The sequence below is a fragment of the Zalophus californianus genome, chromosome 17 (assembly GCF_009762305.2).
Source record: "Zalophus californianus isolate mZalCal1 chromosome 17, mZalCal1.pri.v2, whole genome shotgun sequence".
In the NCBI taxonomy this organism is placed as follows: Eukaryota; Metazoa; Chordata; class Mammalia; order Carnivora; family Otariidae; genus Zalophus; species Zalophus californianus.
The window spans coordinates 41,611,173-41,635,966 of record NC_045611.1 but is presented as its reverse complement, the minus strand read 5'-3'; the positions used below and the strand labels follow the sequence as shown (position 1 = coordinate 41,635,966).

At 47.4% G+C, this 24,794-nt stretch overlaps 1 protein-coding gene across 3 annotated transcripts in view; it reads right to left on the bottom strand.

Moving 5' to 3' along the window:
* Positions 1-24,794, bottom strand: part of WDR88 (WD repeat domain 88) — a 43,156-nt gene extending 18,362 nt beyond the window's left edge. For 2 of the 3 annotated variants that reach the window (XM_027620288.2, XM_027620291.2), the window contains exons 1-6: positions 24,427-24,794; positions 14,857-14,967; positions 9,655-9,743; positions 8,379-8,481; positions 5,864-6,002; positions 4,525-4,654 (exon numbers count right to left, since the gene is read on the bottom strand). In XM_027620288.2, the coding sequence (XP_027476089.1) occupies positions 4,525-4,654; positions 5,864-6,002; positions 8,379-8,481; positions 9,655-9,743; positions 14,857-14,967; positions 24,427-24,738 (884 nt within the window). In that variant the 5' untranslated portion in view covers positions 24,739-24,794. The remainder of the gene's footprint in view (positions 1-4,524; positions 4,655-5,863; positions 6,003-8,378; positions 8,482-9,654; positions 9,744-14,856; positions 14,968-24,426) is intronic. The other variant, XM_027620290.2, reaches the window with a different exon arrangement.

The following is a 24,794-nucleotide window of genomic DNA, read 5'->3' as shown; positions in this document are numbered from 1 at the left end:
GCCCATCACCCATTTAGCCCATCCCCCACCCGCCTCCCTCCAGCAACCTTTCAGTTTGTTAAGAGTCTCTTATGGTTTGCTTTTGCTTCCCTCTTTCTCTCTCTTTCTCCCCTCTTCCCCTGTGTTCATCTGTTTTGCTTCCAAAATTCCACATATGAGTGAAATCATATGGTATTTGTCTTTCTCTGACTGACTTATTTCGCTTAGCATAATACACTCTAGCTCTAGCCATGTCATTGCAAATGGCAAGATTTCGTTCTTTTTGATGGCTGTGTAAGATTCCATTGTATATATATATTACCATGATCCAGATCTTAATTGCTTTGACTATGCCACACTATTCCAGGATTTCTCAACCATGGCAATACGGACATTCTGTGCTACCCACAATTCTTTGTGGTAGGGGGTTGTCATTGTACATTGTAAGATGTTGAACAGCATCCCTGGGCTCTACCCACTAGATGCCAGTAGCCCTATATTCAGTTGTGACAACTAAAAATGTCTCCAGACATTGACAAATTGTCCACTGGGGGACAAAATTGCCCCTGGTTGAGAACGACTGCACTTTTTAGAGCTACCTGAGACTTGAGGGAAAAGAGCATCAGAAAATCTGTTAGTGGTGGTCAATAGAATAACAGCCCTCCAGGTCTCGTACTGGATCACACTTACAAGCTGGGTTTCTCCTGCTCACCCTCCACCTCCTTTCTCTCCGAGATGTGGAGGCTGCTCATTCCCCACCCCTCTCTTACCACCTCCTCCCACTTCCCCTCCCAACTACTCCCTCTCTCTTCATCTGTCTTCAGTGTCATTAAAGCATATTTGAATGCTGTGCATTTAATTAAGTTTTGAGTTCTCCATTCTCAATTTTTGTATGTCTTTTTTTAAAAACAGAAAAAAAATCTGTCAGAGTTTTGCTGTTTGTGTTTTCTTAGTGATCCTCAAAGTATTTTCCCCATGAATCTCATCTTCTGTTATAAAGTTTTCAAGAGAAACCTATAAACATAGATGAGCATCTCTGAGTAGGCTGGATCATAAAATCAGTCATTTTACTTGAAGGAAAGCTTGGACAAAACTGTTTTTTCTAGAGCTCAGGCCAGAGTTTTGGACTCTGTTTCAGTTCTTTGTAATGCACGGACTAAGAGCAAAGGAAAAGAAATGTCAACTTCCCAGGGGTATCCAGGGTAAAACTTTCCAAATCCCTGTGGCCATTAGGCTAAGAGCCATCCCAGCATATACTGGAGATGGATAAAAAGCCTTCCTCAGAATCCAAACACTGTTGTTGGGATTTAAACCAGGGCTATCTCTATTTTCCAGGATGGGGCTCTCATTTCAAATAAATTCCACTTCTCATAAAAGATGGTTATACTTAACAAAAGTTTGGGGAAAGTGCTTATGTTGCCCTTGCTCCTGGACAGGATAGAATCGATGCACTTCTCCCGATTTCTCCTGTTAAGTACAGCACACAATCCTGGGCATTTATAAAGCAAAGAGGAGACTAGGAAAGATGGAGACAAGAATGCAGACCAGCATGACACAAGAATGGTGTGCTGTACATCCCTGGGGTTTTATTTTTCTTCATGTATCCTGTACTGAATACTGGAAAAGCCTGTAACCCAAGAAACAATGGGGACCATAAGAAGGCCCTCAAGAAAAGCCTGTTCTTTCTAGCCAAATGGGTAGCCTGACAAGACAGAAAACTTGTAGACCCGACCCAACTTACTCCAGCCAAACATCTCAGGAAAACCTGCATCCCATCCCCAGCCCTGTCAGCAAGGGCCAAGAGGGGAGCCTAGACTGCCGTGCTTGCCAGGCTCTACTGAGGTGGCCTGCTAAAACAAGATTTTAAGACTGAGAGTTTTCTAATATAATTAATACACACAACAAAGGGAAATCACTCATCATACTAAGAGCCAGGAATATCTCATTGTGAATGAGAAAGTAATCAACAGATGCCCAACACTGAGATGACACAGAGAGAATTATCTGATAAGGATTTTTAAGCAGCAACCATAAAAATGCTTCTATGGACAATTATAATCATGCTTGAAGCAAATGAAAAGATAGAAAGCCTCTGCCAAGAAATCGAAGATGTGACAAAGAGCCACATGGAAACTTTAGAACTGAAAAATAGGATATCCAAAATTAAAAATTCAATGAAAAGGACAGAGAAGAGAATCAGTGAATATGGAGACAGACAATATAAATTAAACAGTCCAAAAAATAGGCTGGAAGAAAAAAACAGCCTGAGAGACCTGTGGGACTATAACAAAAGATCTAAAATTTGTGTCATCAGAGTCCCAGAGGGAAAAGAGGTAGCACTGAAAAAGTAATCAAAGAGATTATATCTGAAATTTTACCAAATTTGACAAAAGACATAAACCTACAGATTCAAAAAGCTAAATGAAACTAAAGTAGGATAAACCCAAAGAAATCTACCCCCTGACACATCATAATTGAACTTCAAATGCAATACCTGATCTTTATGTCATGAGTTCAAGCCCCATACTGGGGTTAGAGATTACCTAGAAAAAACGAAATTAAATAAATACATAATTAAACTTATGAAAACTTAAGACAAAGAAAAAAGTCTTGGAAGCAGCAAGAGAGAAATGGCCCCTTACCTACAGGGGAAGAACAATTTGAATGGCAGTGGATTCTTCATCAGAGACCATGAAGATGAGAAGAAAATGACAGGACAGATTTTCAAATAATGAAAGAAAAAAACCAGTCAACCCCGATTTTTATATCTGGCAAAAATATCCTTAAGGAAGGAAGGGGAGGGGCACCTGGGTGGCTGAGTCAGTGAAGCGTCCAACTCTTGATTTCGGCTCAGGTCATGATGTCAGTGTTGTGAGATCGAGTCCTGCTTGGGGCTCACACTGGGCATGGAGCCTGCTTGAGATTTCTCTCTTTCCTTTCCCTCTGCCCCTCCCCCCTCCTCTCTCTCCCCCTCTCCCTCTGCCCCTCACTGCTATGCTTTCTCTCTCTAAAATAAATACATCTCGGGGCGCCTGGGTGGCTCAGTCATTAAGCGTCTGCCTTCAGCTCAGGTCATGATCCCAGGGTCCTGGGATCGAGCCCCGCATCGGGCTCCCTGCTCCGCGGGAAGCCTGCTTCTCCCTCTCACACTCCCTCTGCTTGTGTTCCCTCTCTCGCTGTGCCTCTCTCTGTCAAATAAATAAATAAATAAATAAATAAATAAATAAATAAATATCTTTAAAATAAATACATCTCTTTAAAAATGGTTAAAAGGAAAATTCTACGTTATATATAGTTTTACCCCGCAATTTAAAAAGTAATGTGATATCCCCCGAACCACGGAACTGTAGACAGGAAGGAGGGAAAGGGGAAAGTGAATGACCTCGAGACAGGTAAGAGCTATTTTTCATTAGATATTCTTTTGTTCCTTTTTAATTTTGTACTGTATTGCATGTTTTACATTTTCAAAAAGTAATTTACATATTTTGGAAATAAAAACATGCAAGGCCCCTTGTTCAAAAACTAAGAATTTAAGGACATTGACAGCAGAGCATGAAATCAAGCGTGGGGCGCTCTGTGTGGGAGACCCTGTGTAACTTCAGAGGTTGCATGCCCCGAAGCCATCCCTGTCGTGTGGCACTGAGAATCTTTGCCTTTATCTTTTCTTGCTAAAAGCTACATTTCAAAAAAAAAAATCATACATTTTAGGTTGATCAAAAATACCAATAAACATTTTGCTTATTTCTCTTTCCACCCCCATGGGGAAAACAGAACACAGTGGGCTGTGACACCCACAGCAGGAACTGCGGCTCCCTCCACTGCCCGCACCCCTCCCTGCCCTAGGGAAGTGGCCCACAGCACCCCCAACGCTGAGAGTCCCTCTCGGTAACAGCACGTGCTGAGCATGCACCATGTGGCCCGTGCTGAGGATGGCGTGTGCTGTCTTGCTCAGACCTCGCCTCTGCTCAGTTTGCAGGTGAGGAATCTAAAGCCCAACGTCACACAGGATACGAACCTGCACACTCTTAACTCCAGGCCAGATCCCCAAGGGACAGCCTGTCCCAGGCCAGCAGGGCTCATCACTGAGCGCAGTGGGCAGGGTGACGGGGCATATACACATTCTGGGATCCTGACTCCAGGGCCTGCTGGAGAGGCCTGCCCCCCCAACCCAGTGGGGGCCACCTGCCAGGGAACCCTTGCATGCCCTGGACGATCAGATCTTCCCCTTTTACAGGAGACACTGGAAATTCACATTTGGGAGGGAGATGGGGGAGCTCTGCACAATGTTTTCCAGGGTTGGCTCAAGTGAAAACAAGTGCACCTGAGCCCTGTCCCTGCCCACTAGCCACAGCTAGTGGTGTTCCCCCCACCTGGCTCCCTCCTTCCCTTTCTCCATCTCCAGCTTCCTCTGAGCACCTGTGACCAAGCTAGAGATGCCCCATGTGGACACCCTATCGCAAGCCGACCGTGTGCAGGCCGAATCCAGGAGCGCATGAACAGGGACCTGGGCCCACCTCCCTGCTGCAGGAGGGGGCCCCTCCTCACTTGGTGATGGTGAGCAGCGTGGCCTGGGATGTAATATCCCAGATCTTGATGCTTTTGTCCAGCGAGACGGAAGCCACCTTCTGGCTGTCGGGGTCAAAGCAGCACGCTGTGAGGGACCGGTTGTGATGATCTGAGGCACACGAAAAGGAACTCATTACCTGGCATTCCATGGGCCTCCCCCTGGGCAGCAACCATGTTACAGAAACACGATACCAGTTTCACAAGAGACTCTACACTTGCACAAACATCTCCTGGGTGCTGACCATGTGCCAGGCTTAGAATGAGAGGCATGGCCGAACAGCTCCCTGTACCCACAGAGCTCCCAGTCTGATGGGGAGACGCCCTTGTGCAAGCAACAGCCCATAGCACGTCGTGGGGGCCACGAGAGGGGTGTGCGGTAGGTCACGGCTCCTGGCCCAGCCCTGAGAGGTCGAGGAGGGACCTTGAAAGTTAGCAGGGGAACCAGAATAAGAAGAGGGCTCCCAGCAGAATGAGTAGCAGATGCAAAGGCCTGAAGGTGGGACAGAGCGTGGAGAAGCATGGTGTGCAGCTAGAGGCTGGAGGCTGAGGACAGGTAGAGGATGAACGGACACAGGAAAGGGAGGTGCAGCCAGGGGGCAGCGCCCATGTCCCAGGTCCGTGCTCAGAAACAGAAACACGAGGTACACATGGGAAGTAGGCATGGAGTGTGCAAACACACACGCATGCGCACACTCACCGAGGTCAGGAAGGCCACCCAGCAATGTATTGTTAATAATAGACACCCCAGCGAAGGAGACAGGACACATACAGCAGCCTTTCACTTTTCAACTTTATGTACTTACCACATTTTTTACGATGATTACATATTTTTTTAATGTTTTATTTTGAGATAACCGTCAAGTTGCATGCAGTTGTAAGGAGTAAGACAGAGAGATCCTGTATGCCCGTCACCCAGTTTCCTCCAAAAGAAACAGCTTGTATAACTGTTGTACCGTATCACAACCAGGAAATTGACATCTGATGTTTATTATCTTTATATTTTAAAAATACAGATAAAAATGTTATGAAGGCCGAGCCTCCACTCGATAAAGGGTTGGGCTTTACCTGTCCACGTAACGCTGGACCAGAACACTGTTTCATTTATGACAAGCACAGGGCTAATCCCGTGATTAGCCTTAACTGATGAGAATCAGGCAAGGTCTTAGCCACTGGTGTTTTATCAGTGAGTGTCCCGTCGCTAATGATGTGGCTCATTATAGCCTCACCAAATAAGGCCATCAAAAGTCACTGTTGGTCAAGTGACAAGTGGCTGTTACCATGGCAGACAGAACAGAGCAGGGAGCCCCTGCAAACTCACTTTTGATGTGCGACACGGTGGTGGCATTTTCTGCATCTGTTATACAGATCGCGCGGTCCACATCCAAGGCCGAGACCACATATTTGCCATCAGGAGAAACCTTACAGGAGGCTATGAAGGTTTCGTGATTGATCTTCCACTGAATAGGGCAACAATCAAAAGGTGGTTTTCTCTCTAGCCCCGTGGTCCGGTAGAACTTTCTGTGATGACAGAAATGTTCCATCTATGCACCATCCGATACGTTGATTAGTCTCTGGGCCACATGGGGCCATTGAGTATTTGCAATGGCTAGTGCAAATAAGGAACTGAATTTTAAACTGCGGTTGGTTTAATTAATTAATTAAATTAATAAATGTAATTAATGAATCTGTGTGCAGGAGAGATGGACAAGGACAGGTAGAGCATCTAGTGGAACTGGTCACAAGGTTCTCGTAATGGCCAAGTTTCCTCCTACTCAGTTGGGTAAACGAGTGTTTATTAGGTGTCTGCCCTGGGCCTCGCACCATGGACAAGACACCCCAGCCCAGCCCCTCAGGCCGCCCACACTCTCCCGGGAGAGACAGGCACCAAACCTCAAGAAGGGGACAATGAGCCGCTCAACATTCTAGGAAAGGATGGTCTCTCTGTATCTTACAAATTATGGTATTGCCACTATGACAGTTTTAAAGTATGCCCACAAATTCTTCGCCATTCCACCTTCCAAAAGGTAGAGCCTAGTTCCCCACCCCTTGAGCATGGGCTGGACTTGGTGACTCACTTCTAATGAATAGAATATGGCAGAAGTGACAGTGTGTGACCAAGTCATAAAAGAAACTGTGGCTTCCTCCTTGCTCTCTCTTGGATCACTTACTCTGAGGGAGCAAATTCCCACATCTTGAGGACACTCAAGCAGCCCTATGGCGGAGAGCAACTGAGGGCTCCTGACCAAAGCCATCTGAGTGCGCCATCTTGGAAGGGGAGTCTTTAGCCCCAGTTGAACCTTCAGATGACTGTACCCCAGGGGACATCTGAACAGTGACCTCGTAAGAAACCTGAACCAGAACCACCCAGCTAAGCTGCTCCTAGATTTCTGTCAGAAAGTGGTAGATAATAAGCGTTTGTTGTTTCAAGCTGTTAAGTTTCGGGCTAATTTGCCCAACAGTGGTGGATAACTAATTCAGCTTTCTAGTTGGCAAGGGGCGTGGATCGCTGGGGCAACAAAAATAAATCAAAGCACTAAAAAGATGTTTAAAGAAGAAAAAGAAAAGCATCTCAAATAGAAAAACTGGCTGGAGACAAGAGCAGGAAATGTACAAGAGAAGAAACAAACATTTGGAATAAATGCTCAAAGTCAGGAGCAATCAATGCTAATCTCATTTTTCCACTGACCAAAGTGGGCTAAAATTTTTTAAAAATCATGCTATCTGGCCGGTAAGATAGGGAGCACCCTTCCAGGGCATCAGAGAGGAGTTGGCACAGATGTCCAGAGGATAATTTTTAAAAGGCCATGTTTCTATACCAAATTAGCAATAAAATCCAGCTCTATTTATAGCAATAAAATCCAGCTCTATTTATAGCAATAAAATCCAGCTCTATGTCCTTAAAAATATTGCATCGTGTGTATAAAAATTTACACACAAAGTTTCCTCATCATAGCATCGCTTATGATAGAGAAAAGTAAAAACAGCCCTAATGTCCTATAGCAGGGAATAGTGCAATAGAGCCTGACTTATCTATCCCATGGAATCCATGTGTCCATGAAAAAGGAATGACGTTGATGTGTACTTACCCACTATTTATTTTTGAGTGAAAAAAAAAAAAGTCAAGATCCAGAAAGTATGCACAGAATGATGCCACGTCGTTAACAGAACATACTCACCTGTGTTCATCTGGAAATGTGTGCAGACATAGGAAAAGAGATGCCAACATATTAACTATAATCTTTGGGGTGTTTATGGTGACTATACATTGATCTTTGCACTAAGAAGAAAAGAGGAGCAAAGGGGAGGCGATGAGGAGCTCCCCGGGGAGCCCCCCTTGGCAGGGCCGGGGCTGCCAGGGCATGGGGCAGAGAGGGAGGGAGTCTCAGGCTGGTTTGGATGGATAGATGGTGGCCCCTCCAAGCTTGGGAGAAGACCATCCCCAGAACACTCATTCTTTCACCACGTGGTCTTTGTCCCATGGCCTCAGCTCTACTTGCTACCCCATCAAGTCCCAACACCCCCACAGGGGAGAGTCTCTTTGCCTGTGTATTTCCCTCAGCCTGGAATGCCACGCCCCTTTCTCCCCCACTCCCCCTGCTTGTGTACCCAAACCCTTCCCATCCTTCCAGCAAAAGCCCTCCTCTGCCTGCCTCAAGAAGTTTCCTTCCCTGATGCATCCCCCTCCAGCACCTGGTGTCCCTGAGAAAATTCTCCTTTTCTGAAAGACTGGTTTCCCTTCCCACCCCAGCCCCCGCCTGAGGCCCCCCTCTCCCTGCCCCCACCAAGCCCAGTCAAGAGCCTGTGTTGCCATGCAGTGGGCAGGCCACACTCACCAGGAGCTTGCCTGTCTCAAGGTCCCAAGCCCTCACCGCTTTGTCATAGGACGCTGTGATAATTCTGCCAAGAAAATGACCCAGACCGTTATGGCTATGGGTTCTATGAAAAAACAAACAACATAGAAAATTCTTCACAGAAAATGTCTATAACTTAGGACCAAGACTGCAAAGTAATCCCCGAATCTTTCTAAGGATGCTCCCTGAGCCCCCTCCATGAGCCTCCCTGGAAACGGACGGAACCTCATGCCGAGGCGCCACTGCGTGCTCTTCCTGAGTCCCTCAGCCACCCACATATGTTCTTCCATCCTCAGGACATTAAAGAGACTGTTTCTTCTCTTCTGCGAATGACAGTCTTCTTCTGAGGGGCTACCTACCACTCACGCGGACCAACCCTTTCCTTCTCTGCTCACGTGGCCGTCTTTTTACAGGAACACTTTGACAGCTCACTTTTTTCTGAAACGTTTTCTTGTACATTTAGTAAAATAATATAAATGTACCTTTGTCCGTACTAATATACATGTACCTCTCTCCCGCTGCGTGTTTCCAGGGCAATCCGTGTCCCCCATGGAGGATAAATTCCCACTTGAGTTTTTACGAGCTTTGTAGCTGCTGCTCAGGGCACAAGCAAATCTGTTTTAAAGCAAAGCCTCTTGGGACTCCTGGGTGGCTCAGTCAATTAAGCGTCTGCCTTCTGCTCGGGTCATGGTCCCAGGGTCCTGGGATCGAGCCCCGCATCGGGCTCCCTGCTCAGCGGGAAGCCTGCTTCTCCCTCTCCCACTGCCCCTGCTTGTGTTCCCTCTCTCGCTGTCTCTCTCTCTGTGTCAAATAAAAAAATAAAGTCTTACCAAAAAAAAAGAAAAGAAAAAGTTGTCCTTGGGACGCCAAATAAATAAATAAAATCTTAAAAAAAAAAAAAAAAGCAAAGCCCCTTGTGTTTTAAAGGCCTATCTCATGTCCTGGACTTCCGTTTCCCCCTGTGAGATGCCACCTGGGCCTCAGTCGCCGTGGCCCCTTGCGGCTTCAGCGGGGCCACGGGTGTGACCACGGAAAAGCATCTCCATGAAGGAAATGCAGACTGGCTTTGTCTGAGCCACCATACGTGTGGTCTTGTCCGCGCTTTACATTTTCCAAGAGTTCCACATCCCCTTGACTCTCCCAGCAAAACATGGGAACCGTGGGGACAGAGGCGGGAGAAGAGAAGTGTCCCTGGCATGCTGCTCGCTGGCCTGCCCCCTCGCTCCTCCCGCCCAGCGCCGGACGAGGGAAAGGTCACCTTCTGCTGTCAGCCGTCACGCTGCACTCTAGAACAGGAGCTTTGGGCCTCTCCTCAAAATCCCGAATGACTGAGCCATCCACAGCATCCTCAAATCAACAGGAGAGAGAGGAGAGCAAGGTCACCCAGCCGCGGACGGAAGTCGCGTGCTGAGCTTAACCACAGCAGCGAAGTGTGACAACCCCTGGGTCCCACGCCGCCCCTCACCCCGCTGCCTCTCCCCAGAGCAGCGAGGGCGCCCTGCCCCCCACGGCGTCCCTGGAGAACGCCCCCTCCCCTGCACAGGCACCCCGGGGGCACAGGGCTGCAGACAATTACTCCATCTCTACCGGCCAAAGGGGCTTGGCAGAATCTCACAAGACCTTTCAAGAACTTGTTGAAAGAGTTCACGCCCTTTGACCCGGCCATGTGACTCCGAGGGGTCCCTCCTAACAGTCAGAGCCACCCTTGTCCACCCAAGTCCAAGGCTTGTGCGGAGAAAGGTCCATCAGGTGTTAGAGGGGATGGCAGGCACGCTGGCACGGGTCACCTCAGGGGAGCAGTTAAAACAGATCCCAGCAGGCCAAACGTGGGGCGCCAGCCACTGTTAGCACGCGGGCGGCTGATGACTAAAGACAACAATGAGATCGAAGCCCGGCAATAGCTCGAGAACATGAAGAGAAGAAAACAGGGTGCCAAAGTGAAAAGTGCCCATTGTGGCAGAGGTGAAATATTCTCAGTTAGAAATGTGCCCAGAGCTTTTCAGGATAAGCTGCGGTAGAAAGTCCCCTTGAAAAACAGGTTACTGGTAAGACAATGAATTCCGAGAAAGGGCTTGGGTTGCTGGGTGAAAATGCGGAGCATGGAGGCTTCTGGCCTGCCCGGGGCAGGCCTGGGACAGTACTTCCTGATGGGCAGAGCCCATTTTGTATTAAGAGCCCAAGTCAAGGGGCGCCTGGGTGGCTCAGTCGGTTAAGCGTCTGCCTTCAGCTCAGGTCATGATCCCAGGGTCCTGGGATCGAGCCCCGCATCGGGCTCCCTGCTAAGTCTGCTTCTCCCCCCGCCTGCCACTCCTCGTTTGTGCTCGCTCTCACTCTCTCTTTCTCTGACAAATAACTAAAATCTTAAAGAAAGAGAGAAAGAAAGAAAGAAAGAGTCCAAGTTTTGTTGGGGGACAAAGAACCCTCTGTCAGGGGTCCCCAAGGCTACCCCAGGCTCGGTGATTCTCCAGGACCCCCACAGGACCCTGCAGATAGTCAGACTCTCAGCTAAGATTTATTACAGCAAAGGACACAAAGCAAAATCAGCAAAGGGGAAGGAACCTGGGGTGGAGTCCAGAGGAGACGAGGCACAAGCTTCCAAGAGTCTCTCCAGTGGGTCACACGGACATGCCTAATTCCTCCAGCAACCAGTTGTGATAACATGTGTGATGTGTCATCTACTGGGGAGATGTGCCTGAGCCTTGGAGCCCAGGGTTTTTGAGGGAATTCCCTAGCACACACCAAAATCCAGACTCCCAGAAGGAAAGCAGATGCCCAGCATGAACCACATGGCTTACACCAACAGTCTGGGTACACTGAGCCCTCCTTATCACTTAGCAGATTGCAGGACACCATGGGCCAGTCCAGCTCCCAGATGCCCGCCAAGGCCACCCTCCACGGCAGTCTCACACCTGCTATATGAACCCTTTTCTACACAGACCCAGGCCCTCAACCCCCACTCCATTAGGACTTGAAACAGTGGGGTCGTGTTGGGGGAACCCAGCAGGCCCTAATCAGAGGTAGGAAGAGACAGCGGGAATCCAAGGAGGAACTCACCAGGACAGAACACATCCAAGCTGCAAGCCTGGATTCACAAGTCTACTGGCTGGGAGAGAAGAACGGGTCCAGGCGGCCTGCCTGCGATCCAGCTTCCCTGGCTGGGGCGTGGCTCTAGCACAAACATGGAACTAAGAAAACGATCACTGTGGGGCCTGGGACTGCGGTCTGTGCAGCCCACCCCCGGGCAGGCTAAGGTCAGCCGTGAAATGGACCAGCAGCAGGGGGTCCATGTGCAGCTTCAGCACTCAATAGTGACACCTGCTGGCCAGTAAGAGGAACGGCACCAGTAGACAGAGAACCCTTTTGGAACAGGTGCACTGCTTGTGAAGAGAATCCTTCCACAAGAAGTAGATGGCAAACAAGCCAGATTTTGTTAGTGAAATCCAAAGGCAGTGGAAATGTCTCTGTTTTGTACTGACTGTTTCTTGAAATAAATAAGCGAAAGACAGCTTCCTTTTCACCTGACATTTGGAGGCAGGAACCCCTCTGTGGACTCAGATAACTGACTCAGATAATTCAAGGCAGGGGTACTGGTCATATTTTAAGTGAAGGGGAGGAAAAGAGGGGCTCCACTAAATAGTTGGGAAAATAGGGAAATGTGACAATACCCACAGCCCAAGTTTATTGCGGTTATATAAACAGTGTTTCTTTATGGTCTCAATTTAGTAAACATGGGTATACGTGTGCGAACAAGAAAAAAATGAACTTATATCCCAACATTTTTTTTTTAAAGAGACACAACAAAAGAGGGAACACAAGCAGGGGGCAGTGAGAGAGGGAGAGGCAGACTTCCTGCTGAACAGGGAGCCCGAAGCGGGGCTCCATCCCGGAACCCTGGGATCATGACCTGAGCCGAAGGCAGACGCTTAACGACTGAGCCACCCAGTCACCCCTCCAACATTTTCACAGCAGTTAACTCCAGGGTTGTGAGGTAATGGCTCTTGTTTCTTCTCTGTGCCGTGAGGAAAACCACCAAAGTTGCTATTTCTTAATAACTGGAAAGAGGCATGCCAATGTATTAGAGGGATGTTGGGTACGGGATTAAGAATGATTTCTCCCCAGGGTCCCTGGGTGGCTCAGTCGGTTAAGCGTCTGACCCTTGGTTTCGGCTCAGGTCATGATCTCACAGTTGTGAGATCAAGCCCCACTTTGGGCTCTGCACCCAGCACAGAGTCGGCTTGAGATTCTCTCTCTCCCTCTGCCCCTCCATCTCCCCTCTCTCTCTCTCTTAAAAAAAAAAAAGGCGCCTGGGTGGCTCAGGCATTAAGCGTCTGCCTTCGGCTCAGGTCATGATCCCGGGGTCCTAGGATCGAGCCCCGCATCGGGCTCCCTGCTCCGCGGGAAGCCTGCTTCTCCCTCTCTCACTCCCCCTGCTTGTGTTCCTGCTCTCGCTGTGTTTCTCTCTGTCAAATAAATAAAAATCTTTAAAAAAAAAAAAAAAGAGAGATTTTCCTCAACTTCTTCATACATGTATGGACTTTGCAAATTATTCACAATGGTCCACAGTGAGGGTGAAGGGAGCTTCCAAAAGATTAAATGAGATGCTTGGGTTCTGGGTGGGGCCCAAGAGGAGGGAGAGGAGATGCGAGGTGACAGGAGTGGGAAGACGAGGAAGAAGCAAGGGGACATTTTGGCCGAGATACCTTGACAGCAGAAGGCAGTGTGCCGGGCAATGGCTGGGTCATCTGCCCAGGGAGCGCTTAGGAATGATAGCTACACTGGGGCAGGGAGAGCCGAGGGAGAAGCCCGCCAAAGGGCAAAGGTGGGGAAAAGAGAACCAGGAGCAGGAAGGAGAACTTCTCGGAGGAGGTTTCAATGGGGCCAGCCAAGGCAGACAACTGGCGACTCTGGCGGGGGCTGGGGGATGGGGGTGGCGCTGGGAGGGACCTGGAGAAATTGGCAGAGGCAGGCAAGGCCGTGAGCGAGGCTGGTGTCGGGACACTTGGACAGGCGGAAGTGACTGCATCCTGGAAACAGTGGTGTGGACTAGGCAGCCAGACCACTGTGGAGAACCACGGACATCTCAGTGGATGGTCTCTAATCTTGGGATGACAAGATAAAACAGGTGGATTTCCCCTTTTAGAGACAAGAGCCTTTTGGCCCAAACAGACAGAAACCCCGTGAGTCCCTCCACTGGTTCAAAAGGTGGGAAGAATGTGGGGAAGATCTGAGCTGGCCAAGCAGGGAGCACACTTGGAAAGCTGCCTTCCCCCTCCCCCTCCCCGGGGTGATGACAACCCATAGAGCCCCCTCGCCCCTGGCTCCTCAGTCTCCCCAGAGGGCTGGGAAAGGGTTTAAGGCTCTCAGAAGAACCACAAGTTTTCCCAGCAGGAGCTCATGAGCCACAGCAGAGGTGGGGAACGGATGGCTGTTGGGCATCCAGGCAGGCCCCAGGGTAGCCCCAGTATGCAGCTGGACCTGGAGAGCTTCAGGGAGGCCCAGGAGGTCATGTGACCACCCAGAGTCATACACCTGAACCACTTGGACCATCCGCAAACCTTCCTGCCTAGTCTGCCAGGCCTTGGTACCCACTGATGACACAGAAGATGACCTTGTGGTCATCTGGAGGGTGAGGAGCTATCCTTCACCTGATTACCCAAACCGGAACCCAGGAACCAGCCCAGATGCCTTTCTATCCCCTCCTGCCCCTGAAGCCAGAGGAGATGGCAAAACTCAGAATGGACTGTTGTCCCCCATGGGCCCAAGCCCCAGCCACCCAGTCATCTGTGGCCTGGGCCCTGATGACCATTGACATCCCCCATCCCCGCTCCCTCATTACCCCCTCCTGACTGATCAGCAAGGCCCCCATCTGCTGGCTATGCCCAGAGGCTTTGGAAGAGTTCTCGGTGGCCACGTCTCTGCAACCTCATCTGACCATCACACACCCCTGTTCCTTGTGCCCCTGTTTCCTGCACCTTGGGGCACTTAGCCATGCTCAAGCCTGCCCCTCCAAACCACCCCTCATGGACAGGTCCCAGGCCTGGCCACTTTTCTATCCTCTGTGACCACCTAGGACTGGCCATACCATCTCTGTGGATGGAAGTGAAGTTCCCAAATGAGAAGGAGACCCAAAGAGAGGCCACAGCTCAGAGATCCCAGGTAAGCCCTAGGTACAGCGGGAACTGTCCAACAGTAGGTGGGGGGCTCTGCCAGTTGTCCCCATCCCCCGCTCCTACTGTTTTCCAAATCAACAGGCCACCAGCAGCCACACTAAACTCATTTCTCTCCAGGGGCTTGACGCTAGGGTTGAACCCTCACTTGGCTTCTCCTTCTTGCATTTCGCTCAGAAAATTCTCTCCAAGTCTTTGGGATCCTTGAGCATCTGGGAACTCTCCATAAGATATGGCACAAGCTTATATCCCCTACTGGGATGTTCTCATCTCACCTACACCAGGCCACCTACCCACAGCTTTAGAGTGCAGTCATAAGAGCCACTGAGGAGCTTCGTGTCACCCACACAGAAGTTACAGGAGCTCACAAGGTCCTCATGTCCCCTCAGAACTTTAAACGGGATCTGAAAAAAAAAAAAGAGAGAGAGATTGAATGAGTTCAACAGCTTACAAAACACAAGATTAATATCAAAAAATCAATTGTGCTTCTATACACTTGCAATGAACAAACTGGAAAAAAAAACTAAAAAAAAATTCCATTAAAGGCATCAAAATAGGAATGCATTTAACAAAAAAAAGTGTAAAACTTATACTCTGAAAATTACAGAACATTGTTGGAAGAAACTTTAGAAGACCCAAAGACATGGGAAAGCAGGCCCTATTCATGGATTAGCTATTACCTTACTATTGTTAAGATGAAAATACATTCCAAGATGATCTACAGATTCAGCAGTATCCCCTCAAGATCCTAGCTGACTTCCTTTCCAAAATTGACAAGCTGATCCTAAAACTTACATGGATGCTCAAGGAAAACAAAATAGCCAAAACAATTCTGAAAAAGAACAAAGGTGGAGTACTCACAATTCCCAATTTCAAAATTTACCACACACAAAAAGTGACCGTAGTCAAGACACTGTAGTTACTGGCCGAACAAAAGACATAGAGATTGATAGAACAGAATTCAGAATCCAGAAATAAGCCCTCATATTTTAGGTCCCTTGCTTCCTTAACAAGGGTGCCAAGTAGTTAAAACTGGAGAGATTAGTCTTTTCAACAGATCGTGCTGAGACAAATAAAATCCACCTGCAAAAGAATGAAGGTGGGCCATTGCCTCACACCACCTACCAAGGTTAACTCAAGATGGATCAAAGATCTCAATGTGAGAACTAAAACCACAAGGCTCTTAGAAGAACACATAGTTGTAAGTGTTCAGGAACTCACGTTAGGCAGTGGTTTCGACACCACATGCACAGGCGGCGGCAGCAGCAACAATGTGAACATGGGCATTATCAAAATTTAAAACTTGCTCTTCAGAGGTCACCATCAGGAGGGTGAAAAAACAACCCACACAATGGACGAAAACTTTTGGAAATCATATATCAGATGAGAGATTTTTACCTAGAATACATAAAGAATGCTCAAAACTCAACAATAGAAAATTTGCCCAATTTTAAAATGGGCAAAACATCTGAATAGGCATTTCTCCAAAGACGACATGTCAATGAGCTCTAAGTGCATGGAAATGTGCTCAACATCATTAGCCATTATGAAAATATAAATCACATATAAATTGAGGGGCACCTGGGTGGCTCAGTCAGTTAAGCGTCTGACTTTGGCTCAGGTCATGATCTTAGACTCCTAGGATGAATCCCCATGTCAGGCTTTGTGCTCAGCGCAGAGTCTGCTTCTCCCTCTCCTTCTGCCCCTCCCCCCACTCTTGTGCTAGCTCTCTCTCAAATAAATAAAATCTTAAAAAAAAAAAAAGACCATATTGAGATACCACCTCATACCCACTAGGACATCTACAATCAAAAAGTAAGATAAAAACAACTGCTAGCAAGAATGTGGAGGACTCAGAAGTCCTGGTGGGAATGTAAAATGGTGTAGCCCCTTTGGGATATAATTCAGTAATTCCTCAAAAATTAAAACATATACAAATATATGATCCAGCAACTTCACTCCTAGATGTATACCTAACAGAAATGAAAACATATGGCCACACAAAAATTAGAGCATGGGTGCTCATAGCAGTATTATTCAGAATAATCAAACAAATGGAAACAATCCGAATATACATCCACTGGTGAATGAACAGATAAAATGAGGCATGTTCACATGATGAAACATGACTAGGCCATATGACAGGAATGAAGGACTTCTCATTTCTGGGCTGAAATCAACAATTCTTCCTGGATTCATAAGACAAGTGAGGTCACAGAGCAGACTGCTGCCCCCAAAACTGGAGAGACAGGCAAATACAAAGAATCCCAAATTATAGAGCAGAAATCCAAGAGCAGTAACCTCCATGGGAACCAGGCCCAGGATCGGGAAACCTGACCTATAACTGACAAGTTGCTGGAGGTGCAGCATGGATAATTTTGAGGGTTAAAAACTCCAGGGGGGTCCAGCCATGCGGGGCCCTCACATTCATGTTAGCATTACCTCCAGCAGCGGACCTGGTCCTCACAGTGAAGATCAGAGAAAAATCCCCTCATGCTTCTGGCTGGGAGAGGGGTGGAAAAGAATCACTTTGAAATATTCCACAGCAGCATTGTGTTCTACCTAACAAGCTCGGCTGTCAGGAGAAATTATTTAGCCAGACCATAACCCTGATGGGATTTTATCAGAGCCTAACTGACCCGGGGGAAAGGAAATACCCAACCCTGGCCAGCTCTGGCCTGCCACGTGGGAGGAGGGAAACACCCAGATGGCCACTCTAGCCTTCCAATCCCACTTAACCTCAGAATGGGGGGCAGAGGGTGCAGACTTTAAAAGCACCTGTGAAGTCCACCACCCTGAGGCAGAGGCCCACTAAAAAACTGAGACCTAGTCACAGGACTATAGACCTTCTCTGCCCCCTACACGTTAGCATCACATTACTACAGCTTATTTACAGCTGTTCCTTTTACCCAGTACGTCATGTCTGGCTATCAGGAAAAAAAAAAAAGTACAATCCTAAGAGGCAGAAAACAGAGCTTGAAGAGAAACCGCAAACCTAACAACAAAACCAGACACAGATATGGCAAGGATGTTGGAATTATCAGACCAGGAACTTAAAACACCAGTGGTTAATATGCTAAGGGCTCTAATGAATGTAGTAGACAGTATGCAATGTAAGTAGAGATGGAAATTCAAAGAAAGAACTAAAAAGAAATGCTACAGATCAAAAACACTGTAACAGATAAAGAGTATCTTTGATGTGTTATTAGACTAGACATGGCTAAGGAAAGAATCTCTGAGCTTGAGAATATATCAATAGAAACCTCCAAAACTGAAAAGCAAACAGGAAAAAAAAGACCTAAAGAAATGGAACAGAATTTGCCAGAACTGTGGGAGAACTACAATGGTGTAATATATGCATAATGAAAATACCAGAAGGAGATGAGAAAAGGGAAGAGAAATATTTGAAACAATAATGATTGAGAAGTCCCCCCAAATTAATTTCAAATGCCAAACCACAGATCTAGGAAGCTCAGAGAACACCAAACAGGATAAATGAAAAAAAAAAATCTACACCTAGGTACATAATTTTAAAGATCCAGAAAATCAAAGATAAAAGGACATTCTTAAAAGAAGCTAGAGGAAAATAATGCCTTTCCTATAAAGGAGCAAAGATAAGAATCACATCCACCTTCTCAGAAACCATGCAAATAAGAAGAGACTATAGTGAAATATTTAAAGTATTGGGGGGGGGCGCCTGGGTAGCTCAGTTGGTTAAGTGACTGCCTTCAGCTCAGGTCATGATCCTGGAGTCCCGGGATCGAGTCCCACATCGGACTTCCTGCTCAGCAGGGAGTCTGCTTCTCTCTCTGACCCTCTTTCCCTCTCGTGCTTTCTATCTCTCATTCTCTCTCTCTCTCAAATAAATAAATAAAATATTTAAAAATAAATAAATAAATAAAATAAAGTATTAGGAGGGGGAAAAACCCACCAACCTAGAAATTTGTATCCTGCAAAATTATCCTTCAAAAGTGAAGGACAGGGGCACCTGGGTTGCTCAGTCATTAAGCATCTGCCTTCGGCTCAGGTCATGATCCCAGGGTCCTGGGATCGAGCCCCGCATCGGGCTCCCTGCTCAGTGGGGGGTCTGCTTCTCCCACTCCCCCTGCTTGTGTTCCCTCTCTCTCTCTCTGTGTCTCTCTCTGTCAAATAAATAAATAAAATCTTTTTTTAAAAAAGTGAAGGACAAATATTTTCTCAGACAAAAAAAATTGAGAAAATTTTGTTACCAATAGATCTGCCTTGCAAGAAATGTTAAAAGTTCTTTAGAGAGGAGGAAAATGATATAGGTCAGAAACTCAGATCTACACAAAGCAAGGAGAGCACCAAAGAAGGAAGAGGTGAAGGTAAAATAAAAACTTTGTTCTTATTCTTAATTGATCTAACAGACAATAGTTTGTTCAAAATAATAATAGCAACAATGTAAAAAATAGCAACAACATATTATATATAACATGTTATATATAGTATATATTCTTATAATAGCAACAATATATTATATATTATATAATTAACATGATTATGTATATATTATGTGTACATATATATATAATCATGTTAATTATATATACACACACACACACACACAAATGAATGACACCAATGATACAATGGACATGAGTGAGGAATTAGAAATATTTTATTTTAGGGGCACCTGGGTGGCTCAGTCGTTAAGCATCTGCCTTCAGTTCAGGTCATGATCCCAGGAACTCTCATTCATTGCTGGTGGGGATGCAAAATGGTACAGGTACCTTTGAAGACAGTTTGACGGTGTCTTATAAAACTAAACATATTCTTAACATACAATCCAGCAATCATACTCCTTGGTATTTATCCAGAGGAGTTTAAAACTTATATCCACACAAAAACCTGCACACGGATGTTTTTTACAGCTTTATCCACTATTGCCAGAGCTTGGAAGTAACCTTGAAGAACCTGAAGATGTCCTTCGGTAGATGAATGGATAAATAAACTATGGTACATCCAAATAATGGGATATTATTCAGTGCTAAAAATAAATGAGCTACCAAGCCATGAAAAGACACATGAGTCATGAAAAAACATTCAGGAAACTTAAATTTACATTACTAATGAAAGATTTAGTAGATTCAGTACATTCATTGGTAGATTTCAGATTACTAATGAAATTACTAGTGAAAGAAGCCAGTCTGAAAAGACCACATACTGTATGCATCCAGATAGATGACATTCTGGAAACTATATAGAGACAGTAAAGAGATCAGTGGTTACCAGGGGTTGGGAGGTTTGGAGAGATAACGGGCAGAGCACAGAGGATTTTTAGGACAATGCAACTACTCTGCATGATAACATAATGACTGTACATGTCAGTATACATTTGTCCAAACCCATACAATGTACAACACGCAGAGTGAAACTGTGGACTTTGGGTATCATTGTAGGATCATCAATTGTTTTAAATATTTAATTTAGTGGAGCATGTTGATAATAAGGCCATGCATGTGTGGAGGTAGGGGATATACAAGAAATCTCTCCATCTTCTGCTCAGCTTTGCTGTGAACCAAAAACTGCTCTAAAGAACAAAGTCTATTTATGATACATATAACATGTATTTATTATATGCAATATATGTACTTTTAAATAAATGAAGTACTAGTACATCCTGCAACATGGATGCACCTCGAAAACATTATACTAAGGAAAAGGAGCCAGTCACAAAGGACCACATGCTGTTTGATTCTCTTTCTAGCAAAGGTCTAGAATAAGCAACTTTATAGGGACAGAGACCAAATCAGTAGTTAGCTAGAGTTGGAGGATGGCTTGAGGAGAAATGGGGACTGACTGCTAATGAGTATGGGGCTTCTTTTCCAGATGATGAAATGTTCTACAGTGATGTGTGGCTGGTTGCAGATCTCTGCCAATGCGCTAAACCCCACACTTTATATGGGTAAATTGTCTGATATGTGAATTACACCTCAATAAAGCAATATTTTTAAAAGGGAGGGGGATAGAAGGAGCAAGCCTGAAATGGTCTACTGCCCACCCCCCATGGCATGCAGGGGATGTGTGTCGGGCTGGGGTGTGTGTCCGGGATGTGGGGATGCCCGGCTGTGGGAGTGTGAAGAAAGCGAGGGCATGCGGGACACAGGAACCAGGGTTTGGGGCTCTGCCCCAGGGAGTGCGGAGGTGCAGGGACTCTGGATGGGGGGATCCGGCTAGAGTGAGGCAGGCTCAGCAGTAGGTGCAGGGATGAGGGGAGGTGTGAGGACCGGGGTTGCGGGGAGCGCAGGGGTGTGGGGATGCGGGGAAGGAGGCATTCTCCGCCTCCTGGAAGCGCGGAGAGGTGGGACAGGGACTCACCCGGGGTCGCGGCCACCAGGGGAGGTAGGCAAGCCTGGCGGGCGGCGGGCCCCGGGGCATCCAGCAGCCCTGGGGAACCAGCCGCCTCCCCGGGACTCTACCACCTCTGTCGTGGGTGCCCGAACCGCCCCCAGCTCCCCATTTTGCAGCTGCCTCGGTCTCCAGGCCAAACTCCTTGGTCTTTGTTCTCGCCTGGCAAAAACAGAGCTTAATTATGGCCAAACAGACCAGCAGGAACGGGGCGGGGGGCGGGGGGGGTGGCGCATCCCTCAACCCCATCATCCTTTCTGGGGACGCCCGTTCCGAGTTTTTTCTGGGCATAGTACTTTTGCGGTTCATTAGGGAAAGGGACCCCGAGACGCTGCGGAGAGACGTTCCAAATACACAGAGTCGTCTTTGGAGGCACTAACAAAAATGTCATATAGAGGACAGTCCAAATTTTGTAAAAACAACAAAAAAAATCAGTTCTTTTTTTACATATATAGCGTTCCTTCCCTTGATCAATAAATATGCATAGACTCGTCAGGCCTTGACCTAGGTACTGCAGAGCTGGCCGGAACCGAGGGGCAAAGACCCCAAGCGGGGAGCGAAAGTCCCCGTAGGCGTGGGCGGGGCGGGGGCTGAACAGGCTCCTACCCACCTCGCCGGGGGGAGGTGGGGCGCGGCCGTCCGACAGCCCGCATGCGGGGCCAGCTCAGGGCCAACTCTGGGCCAGAGACAAGTGAACAGGCTGCTGCGCATGCACCCTGGACCGTGGGGCGCCCTTCCCCGGGGGGGGGGGGCAGTACAGGCTGGATGTCCGCAGGTCACAGGGGAGGGGGACAACAGCGAGATAAGCCATTTGCGAAATGGCCCAGAAAGTCATGGTCAGATCTCTGGACTTCATCTTAAATGCGCTCGGAAGCCACAGGGTCGAGACTGGTGTGCGGGGGGAGGGGGTCTTGAGCCAATTATTTTTTAAATATTGTGACACATCCTTGTGTGAGTGTGCATTAAATAAACACCAGGAATGAAACATTATCTCTTGAGAATGTGCTTTAGCAAACCATCTCAAAGACTTCGATGAAATCATCTGGAACATGATTAGTTTTGCATTGTGCACCTTCATTTTATTTATTTATTTTTTTTAAGATTTTATTTATTTGACAGAGACAAAGACAGAGACAGTGAGAGCAGGAACACAAGCAGGGGGAGTGGGAGATGGAGAAGCAGGCTTCCCGCTGAGCGGGGAGCCCAATGTGGGACTCGATCCCAGGACCCTGGGATCATGACCAGAGCCAAAGGCAGCCGCTTAACGACTGAGCCAGCCAGGCGCCCGCACCTTCGTTTTAAAGGATCATTTGTTAACATTTTCATTGAGCTACACAGCCACGTTAACCAGAGTGTATTGTTTTCAGTCATTGGTCCCCTCTGTTTATTCTAAACCGCTCTTTGTTTTACTGAAGTTCTTCATTTGGATTTTTTTTAAGATTTTATTTATTTATTTATTTGAGATAGAGTGAGTGAGAGTGAGTGAGGGAGAGAGCATGGGGGGGGGGGGCAGAGGGAGATTTTTTTTCTTTTTTTCTGTTTGCTGGAGTGCTCCCCTGAGTAACTTTGTGCTCAAAGAGAAGCATCATTTCTGAGTTTTTGCAGGTCTGAAGAAAACGTCTTTCTGTTGCCTTTGTTGGGGATCTGCAATTTGGCCAGGTAGAGAATTCTTAGGTCAGAAACTTTCCTCTGGGAGAAGTTACAGACCTTCTCAACTTCTGTCATCTTCATGGGTCATAAAAACTTTAGGTCAAAAAAAATCATACGCCACCTGAATGTGCGTCCACAGGAGGCTGGTTAAAGTAACCAGACGATGGCCACCCAGTGGGATACTGCTGGTAAAAAAGAACAAGGAAGTTGCTTCTTTATGATATGGAAAGATCTCTAAAATACGCTAAGTAAAAAATTTAAAACTAGGTGCATAAGGGGTCTAAGGTATGCTTCCATTTATGTAAAAAAAGGGGGGATATATACATGTATGTGCTGGGAAATGCATAATTTATCTCTATAAGGATACAGAAGAAACTAGAAACATTTCTTGCCTCTGTAGAGAAGAAATGGGGCAGTGGGGACAAAGTTGCTATGCTAGGGAGACCTATTAAAAAAAAAAGCAGAACATTTTAAATCTATTGAATTTGAATCTTGGGGATGTTCTATTGAAAATTTCTGTGCTCTCCTCTAATTTTACTTTAAAAAAAATCAGGGGCTCCTGGGTGGCTCAGATGGTTAAGCATACCCCCGGGTCAGTGAAGGAGCCCTCCGTACCCATGAAAGAGTTTGCTGAGCCTTTGGCTCAGGTCATGATCCCAGAGTTCTGGGATTGAGCCCCATGTTGGGCTCCTGGCTCAGCGGGGAACCTGCTTCTCCCTCTCCCTCTGCTTCTCCCCCTGCTCATGCTCTCTCTCTCTGTATCTCTGTGTCTCAAATGAATAAATAAAATCTTTAAAAAAATTTTTACTTAAAAAAAATCAGAATAAATATCATGACTAAAAGCGCTGACACACACTTTGCTGGAAGAGATCACAGAGCCAATCAGCAATCCCCGTTGTGGGCTCTGCTCCCAGGTGTTCTGAGGGCTGGCCAGGAAGTCAAGCATCTCAGGCTAATCGCAGGCTTTTCCGTCTGTGGTCTTTGCTCCTTCCCTTGCAACTCAGGCATTCACTAAAGATGGGCTATATTTGCCTGCAATCTTGCATTGAACTGGACTGGCTCTTTCCAAGGGAGCACCACCCTCTTCCTCAGCCCAGGGAGACTGTCACTGTTTGCTTCTCTTTCTTTCCTACCCCTGCTCCCTCTTCCTCTCCAACACCTCCTCTGTGTAGATCGGCTCTTCTGGATCTCTCCGGCACACATTACCTTTTCTCTCAAGGTCATCGATCCTTTACATTTGTTCTTTGGGTCTCAGAGTATCCCATGAACTTTGTTTTCTAATTTTCTGTTTCAGTTCTCTGCTCTGATTTTAAAGCCTCCGTGGAGGATTTTGGTTAGGAAATCCTTCATCATCCCCAGGAATTCTCTCCGTTCACAGATTATTTCCTACTCCCAGCCACCAGCCTTTGTTTTAATGCGATGTCTCTCAAGTATCACAGAGAAGACAAAGTAGTGTTGATAGGGGTTTTGGGGGGGGGTTGTTTTGTATTTTTTTGTTTTTCTTTTCATTCTTCTAGGTTTTCTGTTGCTTCTGGAGCAAACTGTTTCATGGGTACAGAGGGCTCCTTCACTGACCCTAGAGTATGCACTTGGGGATGTCACCTGGGGACGTTTGGGAGGCTCGGCCAGAAGTCAGTCTGGGTGGGGTCAGGATCCCCCACTTTGAAACACTGTCCTCCCCCAGGACAGCCTTGTTTTCCCAGAGACAGCAGCCCAGTGGCTTCACTCGGGGGGCCCTGGCAAAACCAAGTGGCTCCCCACGGCTCTCCTTAGCCCGCTCACTGCGACCTCCCCACGTACCGGGTTCAAGTCTGCGTTCCTCACCCCCACCCCCGTAGTCTGACCTTGGAGAGGGTTTCCTGGTCGCCCCAGAACTTCTTCTCAGGCTTCGGGTGCTCCTGGGGTGGTGGTGAGTCCTTGCTGACCTCCAGGGGGTCAAAGGGAGCCAGCAGCGGGTCCTGGTGTGCCTCCAACGTCGACAGCCTGAAGCGGCCATAGGCCCTGATCAGAGCCACATCGGGCAGTTTATGGAACAGTTGCTCAAGGTCGCTAGAGAGGATGGAGGGCAGCTGCACGCTACGGAGCTGGGACACTGTCTTCCCGTCCTCGTCCAGGCATTCTGGGGAGCAGGGGGCGCACGGCGGCTGGGAGGCCATCTCGGAGCCTGGCCTGCTGGTGGCCGGCACCCAGCACCCAGGCCGGGCCGCGAACG